General features: G+C 31.4%; 1 protein-coding gene across 2 annotated transcripts in view; it reads right to left on the bottom strand.

The window, feature by feature from the left end:
* Nucleotides 1–10,735: 10,735 nt before the first annotated feature.
* The window catches only part of LOC139511710 (kelch-like protein 13), a 29,092-nt gene continuing 28,468 nt past the window's right edge, over nt 10,736–11,359 (bottom strand). For both annotated transcript variants that reach the window (XM_071298743.1, XM_071298744.1), the window contains exon 8: nt 10,736–11,073. In XM_071298743.1, coding sequence (XP_071154844.1) covers nt 10,979–11,073 — 95 coding nt within the window. In that variant the 3' untranslated portion in view covers nt 10,736–10,978. The remainder of the gene's footprint in view (nt 11,074–11,359) is intronic.

Genomic DNA, 11,359 nt, shown 5'->3' with positions numbered 1-11,359 from the left:
GCTATTTTCGTTCATGCAGCAATGCGTAATACAATTAATTTCAATTGCAAAAAACAAACAAACAAAGAAATGAACATCAATGCGAGAGACCATCTCTGAATAAAATCATGCCAAAACTGAAAGGTCATCAGTGTTGCAACTAATTTATCTTTTGTCTTTAATGATTAGTAAATTTTAAAGATTTCTTTTATTCATACTGTTGTTCGTAATTTGTTTGTCTCCATTGTCAGTAAAACCATGTATATATCATTATTTTGGTTTGTTCATATGCAAATTCTGATGTTTTAATTTTCACCTATATTGGGACATATTTGACAAGTGTCCGACTTTCACTTTTTGAAGGGAGGGAATTTGACATATTAGCATTCGACAGAAATATTACAACTGAGACAAAGACAGACCAAGGGTCATAAAAGAGGGACGAAAGATACCAAAGGGACAATCAAACTCATAAAATCTTAATCCTGGATTGTCTCGTAACCAACTCCAATGACTTGTTCATATTATTATACCATCTGTTTGCCGTCTTAATTTCACGTTTGGCAAACTCTTAAAAAAAGACATGGTAGTTCACAAAGTTTATATGAAATTAAGAATGAAGTTTGTTTATTAATATAACATGCAAAGTTATTCTATAAAGCTCCTCACATGCTAACCGGCTGATTTACAAATTTTTATCAGAATCGGGCACCCCTTAAGCCAATTTAATAACCCGTCACTGTTGATACTTTCATATGCACGTTTTAGTTTTCGTAATCAACAACGATAAAACTTCTTCACTTTTACGACGAGATTTTTTGTTTTTTGTTCACTGATTGAACTCATTGACAAATTCAATGGAAGATGCGCATACCTGCACATCGTAAAAGTAAAGTCTATGTTCTTTAACACACGTGGATACTTTGGATAAAATGAATTTCAAACATGATATGCCATTTATATTATGATGTTTTTTTAAATGTTTTGCATACACTTAATATTAAGTAAAAAAAAAAATATATTACAAAAATATCGAGTTTGAATTGTTTTACATTGTCTTATCGGGGCCTATTATAGTTGACTATGCGGTATGGGCTTTGCTTATTGTTGAAGGCCGTACGGTGACCTATAGTTGTTAATGTCTGTGTCATTTTGTCTTTTGTGGATATTTGTCTCATTGGCAATCATACCACATCTTCTTTTTTATATTGTCCCATCGATACGCTTATCGTTGTGCTTGATCATATACTTTCATAGACAAAATGACCCAGAATAAAAAAAATCTTGTTGCAGAGCTACATTTTGGAACACGTTAAATTGGATCCTCATAAAGCTCCATTATAAAGTTTGATATATTTTTCTAAAAAAAAAAATGCAATCAAGATTGACACTTTTTAAGACACCCTATGTTGAGCAATGTATTATTCAATTAACAGCTTATTTAGCATCTTACAATCCTATATTATTATGATTAATAAATTCTTTATTTATAATGAGAAATAAAATTCATTCAATCATTCATAAAAGACAGAAATAGACACAACGCAAGCTTTACATTAACAATCACTTAAGGGTTATTGGTTGACCGAAAGGATATGTCTTTGTTTCAACTCTCTAGCGTAATATTCCCATCTTTAGTTCAAATGTACTTTCGACACCAGGATAGTCGTCAAACTATTTTAGAATTCATGGACTATTACATGTATTGCACGTAGCTCACTTTAATACTATGCATAATGAATGCACACGTGTTTTTGTGAAATAAAATGGTTAAAGCATTTTGCATACTTTACATTATGACACTCAGTAACTTTTACGATATAACAAACACGTAATTGTTTACGCCAGACGCACGTCTTTTCTATATAGGACTCACCAGTGACGTTCGAATAAAAATGGTCATTACAACTTTCCATTTTCATTGAAATCAAGTATTGTTCTTCCGTCAGGCATCAAAATAAAATAATTAATGTTTAACTCCTCTGTAGAAAAAAGGCAAAATGATACCCGAGGTTTTTCAAACACGCACCAACTATGCGTGAGTCCTAACTAAAAATGATCATTCATTCATATTTATGTGAAGAGATGAAAATCATTAGGCCTAGCTTGCTCCCAACGCTGTTTAACATTTTCAATCTTTTTCATACCTGGTAAAAAAAAAATCATATAAATGTTCTTCTTTCCCATATGAACTTCTTTAACCGCTTAAAGTGTGCCACTTTTACTATGGAGTTTCGCAAGAAAAAATATATATCATAAGATGGGAAGTTCATATGAACTTTAATGTTTTGAATTGTCAAATCATAGGGCTGTGCGAAATATTTCAACATGCATACATGCCTTAAACTTTAAGAGTTAAAACGTATACTAAAATTATATGCTACATCTCTTTTCACTTTGTTTCTTCCTCATAATTCAATTTCGCCGCTATCCTTGTGTATTGATATTTGTAACATTTCCAAGTTATCATTCAACGAAGAACAAAATATCTTTGAATATTATGTATTATCCCCGCAAAGAGCCATTGGTTTGTAAAACAGCTGTATTTACAAAGTGCAATATAGGCATGATAGGAAGACACTGTCATTCAAATGATGACCTTTTAATATCTTGATCCAGATAACAAAATTTATACAACATAAAAAAGCCAATTTATGTAATTTTGGTTACCGTAATTCTTTTCACATTTTGCCTGTAGGTTTAACGATATAGCAAAAATTAAACCAAAAAAAAAGTATTTGTACTGCACTCTTATACGTAACTGTAATATGAGTCATATGCAGTGTTTCATCACTTATATTGTTGTTATTTCAATTCCCTACACAGCCGTGTATGAAAATTTGAACTAAGGAATATCAGGAGATACTCGATGCGCCAATGCGTTTAAGGTGGGTTTTTTTTTTATAACTTTCAACCTTTTTGTGCCTATCTAAAATCCAATGAGATCGTCATTGTGGATCAACGTTTTATATGAAATCATATTAGAAGAAAAAAATATATCTTTGTGTTATATGTCATAACTAAGTCTGAAGTAAAACATGTACCTATTTTGAGTGTTTGGTGCATATCAGAAATCCTAGGTGAGTGTAACCTTGACATCAGTAAATAATTACAAATAAGCCCTTTACGAGAGATGCAACACATTCTGCTGAAATGATATGAGGAGGTTATACGCCATACTTAACATAATCATATATTATAATAATATAATACACTCTAACGGTTCTTACTATCAGTTTCATTACCCTCCGTCCATTAAGCATATTTATGCATGTACAAGATGCATATCATTCGTAGTTTTATGGTCATTTTTGACTTTTGTAATGGTGATTACAGTTGTATTTGAAGCGTGATGATTTAAATTTAATCTAGCCGGAAACTAAATGACGTCGATTTAACCACATTGAGTTACTATTCAATTAGCAAATGCCATACAGCAGATCAAATCAAAAGGGCCCCGACATTACAACATTACATCGAACAGGTTTTAGTTAAACCCTAAAACAAATTAATTAGACTTATTTTTTTGGGTATTTTTTACTTTTCTCATTCGATCGTCAGTGCTGGGTCTTTTTGATAACAACACGCGCGTCTAATGAACAAAGTTTTACTTCTGGTTTCTATAATGATTATTTGACCATCATTCTTTTGAACAGATTTTAGTAGGAATGTGTTGAATTTAGTTATTAAAGGTACAAGGCTTATAATTTGGTACGCCAAACGCGCCTTTTGTCTACATGTCAAACATCTCGAAGTGTTGAAACATATTTATACATGAGAGTTATGTCTCTTAGAGTACTCTGTAGCAGTTCCTCCTTTTTTAAAAGTTCTATTCGGGTTTTTTTTTTACATCATCAAATTCAATATTTGCTATATCAATTGATATTGATTAGTTTTATGACCTGCTTCTTTTAGTGTTTTCGAAAAAAATAACAAAATGACACTAAACGACACATGCCTTAATTTTGCTTACGATAAAATACTGTTATAACTATATTTATAATTGATTAAAATATTTCTTTTTACCTTTTATTGCGTTATTAAAAGTAATTCTATTTCGATCTTTATATAATTTTGTTAGTGTCTTTTCTCTAATTATCGAGGTGACCTTCTGCTGTTGTCTTTTCTATGGTCGGGTTGTTGTCTCTTTGGCACATTCCCCATTTTCCATTCTCAATTTTACTAATGCAAACATTTAATTCATATTCTACTAATTATTATGCATATGTATATGAGGTTTTTTTTTCTTTTAAATTCGTATTATGTGTATTTCGTAGATTATGATTCAAGGATTGTGCCGACATTTTAGACTTTAACATTGTGTTATTACTTTATATTGTACTAGAATACACCCGCGAAATCGCGGGCACATACAGCTTGTGAACTGTTGTAGAATTATTTTTTAAAAAGATATTATGTATGAAGAATTTCATAAAAGGTATCAAAAGCCCTCTCCCTTTTTTTAAAGTCCGATATTTGTTTCCTTTCTGTTAAATTCAATTATTTTCGTGTTTCTGGCCTCAGACCACAATTATTCGTCTCTTTTGCTACAATGCTTCTTTTGGTAAAAGTCCAATCAAATTAAAAATTTGCACCGTTTCAAACATCAAATAAATGTAACTGCTTATATATAGTCCATTATAAGTCTAATAAAATATGCTTCAAGGACAATCCATCAGTGCTTTTTCTTTTGAGAGTCTTACTAACATGCCAATGGTAGGATATGAATCTTGAATGACCTTCTGCTGTTGTTTTTTCTATGGTCGGGTTGTTGTCTCTTTGGCACATTCCCCATTTTCCATTCTCAATTTTACTAATGCAAACATTTAATTCATACATGTATTCTACTAATTATTATGCATATGTATATGAGGGTTTTTTTTCTTTTAAATTCGTATTATGTGTTTTTCGTAGATTATGATTCGAGGATTGTTCCGACAGTTTAGACTTTAACATTGTGTTATTACTTTATATTGTATAACATTACATTATTAACCAATATTATCAATATATATCTCCCAGTCCTTACAAGTCTTCGGTTGATTTATTTTTGAAGTTGTCAGTTTAAAGTTTGGAGGAGCAGAGTGAAGAACTTAAGGTAAATGAAGGTATGTATCGACAAACATTTAGTATGTATATACCCAGATGTGCTTTGTGTACAGCCAACTTCGCATTTTAAATGTTATGTCTTTTGTATGAATACAAAATTTGGACCAAGGTGACAAAATCCTTTATTTCTTTTATTGACTGTCCATCAGTTAAAACAAATTAGATAGATGTATGTCTTTGCGAGATACTAAACGTTAGTTTTTGAGTGATAAAAATGATAATTGTTAGTTTATTTGTTTTTATACATATATATAGTCTGCTTGTTTGTTTATTTTCCTTTATATATCTATAAATTATCTTGGTTGGAGAATAGACTGAAAATACAATACTAAATATAAGGAAAATGTCAAATTTTATCAATGTTTCTTGAAAAGCTACTGTTTGATTCCAGTGTTTTATGATTACAGGAACACGACGACAAGCCAGAAGACAAAACCTCTTCTCCTGAGCATAAAATTTATGTTGTCAATAAACAAAAATGAAGCATTTGAATGATGCAAGTTTCAATTAAAGTTTTTTTTAATCCGAGAGGTGTCTTCGTTAAACATAATAGTTATATCTTGCTTTATGTTTTAACAGTTAAAAACAAATCTATGACCGTTTTTGAATCCTTCGTTGATGAAAAAAAAAGTGGGGGACGAAAACAAACCATGTAGAAGATAAAAAATACCATTGGCCTAAACTAAAAGCCATGAAAGGTGTTGGTGGTTGCAGGTGCCCCGCAAGGGTAAAAAGTTCTTGCTTCAAATATGGCACCCGGCGTGTTTCTCATATCCGCTGAATCAGTTGTGTTTGAGGGAACAAAACAGGGTTGCGGTTATAATAAGTGGGTCATCTAAGACACACATACATCATAACGGTGAATACAACCGTGAAAGGGGTGACTCAACCCTTAACTGCATAAAACAATTGATGCAATACTATCATTGTTATGTGAAAGCGCTTGAATATCGTTTTATGTGGTAACGAAAACCACTGAATTGCAGACTTCTGATTTAAAATAGGCACATACATGTAATATATGTGGCATAGTTAAACATGTCTGTTATGACTCAAACTTTCTTCAAACCGGAGACAACGTTGTAACAGCTCACAAGAAGAAAAAACTAAAAATCTGTTGCTAATAGCTTTACATAATAAACTCGAACGAAGCATACAAAATAATAGATATTACACACCAATATATTTTATTTTAGCTGGTTAACTTGTGTTTTGTTTCAATTTCACCGGGTTCCTCCAATGATAAAAACAAACAGGAAGCCGCGATAAAGCCAAACTTGCTGAACGCGTCCTAAAACAACAACAATGAATCAATCTTAATTTCATTAGTTGTTTATGGTTTCACAGGTTTTGTTTAATGTTGAAAAGTTTAAAATACGTGTCATTAACATCTTGCTTGCCTTATTGACTTTGTAGTTGTTTTCGGTGTAAAATGTATAACTATATGTGTTAGGATTTATTGCACATCTATATTTTATAAGCATTTCTAACCAGTATAGTTTTTTCGCAAACGTGACCTGTTAAGGTGGTACCCAACACCTTCCCTAAAATTAATTTTGCTCGTTTAATTTTCATAAAATTTTGACAAAGTGTTTACTTAGAATCTTTGAGAAAAATATAAAAATTTCAAAGAATTTGAAGCAACCATTTTATGAGAAAAATTACACTGGTTATATAGCAGTTTGACAAACACTAATTTTGATCATTGAGAAGCTTCATATTCCCTTAACAACGCAATGTGATTAAAACGTTTAGCTGACTTTACAGTCAGAGTAACCTCCCTGTAGTGTTAGGTACCACCTTAAGTGCACTAAACTCATATTCCAACGCAATAACAAATCAGATTTTGATATCAATAAATATACTTACTCAATTTCATCCACGTATAAATAAAAATAGAAATACAATATCGTGAATTAAAGTTGAATTTAAGACGTTCCACTCAAATTCAGTTACGTATGTATAAATGTACGTGTTTCAACTGGGGATTACAGATATTTGTTACACAACAAACTTCAATTCAATGATTGTCCAAGCAATTAGGTTTAAGACGCCATCAGACATAAATGTATCATAAGATTGTTTAAAAAATATTTTGATGGTAGTTTGTTTTTTGAATTGATTTATCATAATCATACAACTAGATTGATTATCTATCGATAGTTCTTAAATTTTGAAATGTATTCTACTACAAAGCAAAACGAAACTTTGATAAGTTAATCAATACCACGAAATGTCCAACTTTCGTAAAACATCTACATTTTATTCAATTGATTTTGGCTTTTTCGTCGATAGTATGTGCCTCTGATGGGCAGAAATACTGCTCTAAAGCCGTCTCTTCCAACAAAAAGTATGTATTGTAAGATGGTATGGGTAAGAATTTTTTTCTGCACCAGATACGCATTTCGTCAATCAATGTCTCTTCAGTGATGCTCGAGGCCAAAATATTTAAAAGTTCAAAGCTTATTAAAAGGACGAAGAGCTATAAACCAAAAAGGACAAAAAAATAATTTCAAAAAAATTTAACAGCAACTTTTAATAATTTTTCATGCCAGTAATTGATACTGGAATGGTGATGCCCTCGGGGTCTATCAGTCCAGTAGCAGAGACATCGAAACAGCGGTATTATGGACACGTACAGGTGAAATAAGTTGAAAGAATAAACAAAAAGAGAAATAGGGAGTATATGACCAAAACATGTTAATCATCACTAAATTATAATATATAAATTGGAAAGTAGATGGCCAAATATATTTATAGTGTATTTACCGAATTAGACTATTTACCGGATTTGTAATCACATAAGCAACACGAAGGGTGCCACATGTGGAGCAGGATCTGCTTACCCTTCCGGAGCACCTGAGATCACCCCTAGTTTTTTGGTGGGGTTCGTGTTGTTTATTCTTTAGTTTTCTATGTTGTGTCATGTGTACTATTGTTTTTCTGTTTGTCATTTTCATTTTTAGCCATGGCGTTGTCAGTTTGTTTTAGATTTTATGAGTTTGACTGTCCCTTTGGTATCTTTCGTCCCTCTTTAAGTACAATATTATTTGCAACATTGATAAAAGCAAAACATTCACAATTCATTATCTACATTGTGACCCGACTTAAAAATATGTTCAAACATACAAACACTCAGTAATACATGCTGACATTATGAATGTAGAATTTTGCAATTGCTTTCTTTTTCACAATACTGTTCTCCAGATATTGGGTTGGAAAAATATTTGATACTATATACATGATATACCGTAAATTGGGTTATTTTGGTGGTAGTTTTATTTTGGTTTATTTGGTGCCTCCATTTAAAGTGCCGAAAAAAAAATATGTTTTTTTAAAATCACTTCCTTTAAGCGTCCAAGCCCGAGATACGGACTTATTTGCAATTGCTTTCGTCTCCGATTCCTCCATTTAGTTACATTTAACTTTTTCGTGTTTCTAGTTTGTGGAGGTCATTAATATTTTGTCAATAAACATAAACGGGTAAATAAGGGCAAATATGAATGAGCTTGCATACTTCTATTGTTCCAAAATTAAACACATCAATTGGGCGTAGCACCAAAATTACACACACCAAAATAAAACACATGCCTTTTGAGTGAAAACCGCCAAAATATCCCGACTCCAAAATTTCCCAATTTACGGTAGTAGCTGCAGGAAACACCAAATGTCAAGATGAAAGGGTCTTTAAGCGATTGAAATAACTACATTTAAAACCACCAACTAATAAAATGTGATGAAATTACATATATTGTTATACAAAAAGCATCTACAACGAGTTATTTTGCTTAAAAAAAACCAACCACATGTTTAAATGTTTTAATCATTTTAAATAAAAAAAAAAGGTGAAAGATACTAAAGGGACACCCAAACTCATAAGTCGTAAATAAACTAACAGCACTAAGAGTATCATTTAATTTATAGATGAACAGTTGAAGCAAATAACTTGTTAATTGAAGACTCAGTCTTTGAAAAAAGCATGTCAGTATTCTTTATTTGTATATATATCTCTATATATAACAATCGATCAGTATCTCTTCCCACAACATTGGTCGAAGGGAGTTAATTCTAATTAAACAAGAACTAGTGTTGGAAATTATATGTACAAGTTATCAAAACTTGGAATATGAGTCGGTCTAGAAAGAGGTGTACTGTGCAAACCTGTCATACAATAATTGGTAACGTCTGTATATCTTAGTACCCTATTTATGACGTTCTTTAATTCTAGAATATTCTGTTGTTTTGATGCTTCAATATAAACATATTATAAACAGACCAGCACACATATTGAATAACGACGATTTTTATAATTCTGTCTGATTTCATTTTATATATTGAAAAGACTCGTGTATCATATATTTTCCTGTATAAGAATATTGTTTGTTGGCTGGATCATTCAACGAAATGTTTATTCCTTGTGTATTCCTGGCTTCACTCTTGAATGTCGACATTCCATACTTTATAATGAATAAACCACAAATTGAAAATATACAAAACCTTCTCCGTTCATTTTAAGTCGCCTGTGAATCGAAGCAATAACCTCTAAGGGGGACCAAGATAATGTTAGCTACAGTAGTTAACTGATGTTCATTTCATAATCGACTAAGCAGACAAACCAAATATTTAACAAACAAAACTGAAGAAATAGCATGATCTCCGAAAGGAGGGAGACGGAGTGCTTGAACCGGGTAAGCACACCCTGCAAAACATGCATCTTCCATCATACGCATCTACGTGCACATTCACGTAAAAAATAAAATCACAAAAACACTGAACTCCGAGGAAAATTCAAAACGGAAAGTCCCTAATCAAATGGCAAAATCTAAAGCTCAAACACATCAAACGAATAGATAACAACTATCATATTCCTGACTTGTAACAGGCATTTTCATATATAGTAAATGGTGGATTAAACCTGGTTTTATAGCTAGCTAAGCCAATCACTTGTATGACAGTCGCATCACTGCACACCCGATTTATTTTCACCGGTAACTAAATCTAATAATTGTATTATCAAAATTAACTGTGCAGCTTGAATATGCATTATGTATAAGTTAATTATAATAAAAACAAACACTGGATTTTTTCTTCTTGAAATCTTGAATTATTTATATCACAATTACAATAAATATCACTTAAAATTTATACATGTATATAATAAATAACTACAATTTTCAAATGGCATTTGAAATACTAGTACATCTTCTGGCTAACATTGCATATATTGATTTATTTCTTCGAATGTCCTTAATTGTTATATATGTTATCATTTCTAGAAAAAAAAAAGACTCAAATAAACAGTTTAAGTTGACAGCAAGACGTGAGTGTTTGAATTATCTCCCGTTTTATACGAACTACAAAAGATATAATTTTTCGACAGAATTTGAGGAAACCCTCAATCAATGTGATCACAAGGGCGTTAAATTGCAAAAATATTAGTTACGAAACAAATTCAAATAATGAAGTGTCATTCTCTCATAGAGATTTTTATATTTTTTAGATCAATATTGGCAAGATATTTTTCCGAATAACGGATGAATTCCTGTTGCATAGTATATCTGCCAATTACACACATTACGCAGTGATAAAAGTTCTTTTTTGGCAATGAATTTATATGTTCATCAGAAGGGAAGTAACTTTAACAAAATTGATCATTGACATTTAATTACAGAGTCATTAAGGGAAATCAGTGAAACGATGATAACAACAAATATCTATATAATAACTTGTCCAAATATATGTAGACCTAAATTTAAAATCAAAAACCACCAACCAAGAATGAAACTATTCTGTTACCATTTGTCAATGACAAAATGAATTAAAGACTCTTGGTACGGAAAATATCCGAGTATAAATTGAACACACGTATCTAAATTAGTCATGCGCAGAACTACCACATTACCCATCGCAGTTTTTCATTTAGATTTTCCTCCTCTAATTTAGTAGGAACCTCTAATATTGCACAAGTAACATTTGAAACATCACCTAAAAAAAAACAATAAAAAAATACAGAAAATGTATTGGATGATTTACATAACGAACGTTTCTGAAATTGTCCGTTTTTAAATTTGTAAATAATAAAGAAACTAAGGTTACCACTCGCTCAGTCAGAGTCGACCTTCGGTAGATTTGGCTATTTTTTTTTATTATTTCTTTTTGGTCGTATAGTTTTTTTAACTGTTTTGGTTCTTATATATCGTTGGCTTTCAAATATTTGGCTTTGAGTGTTGATTCCAGAAGGTAATTCCAGAAAATCGACGCATGAAATTTA

This window comes from Mytilus edulis, chromosome 2 (genome assembly GCF_963676685.1).
Source record: "Mytilus edulis chromosome 2, xbMytEdul2.2, whole genome shotgun sequence".
NCBI lineage: Eukaryota > Metazoa > Mollusca > Bivalvia > Mytilida > Mytilidae > Mytilus > Mytilus edulis.
Note: the sequence above shows the minus strand (reverse complement) of the source record. Positions and strands in the feature narration are given on the sequence as shown.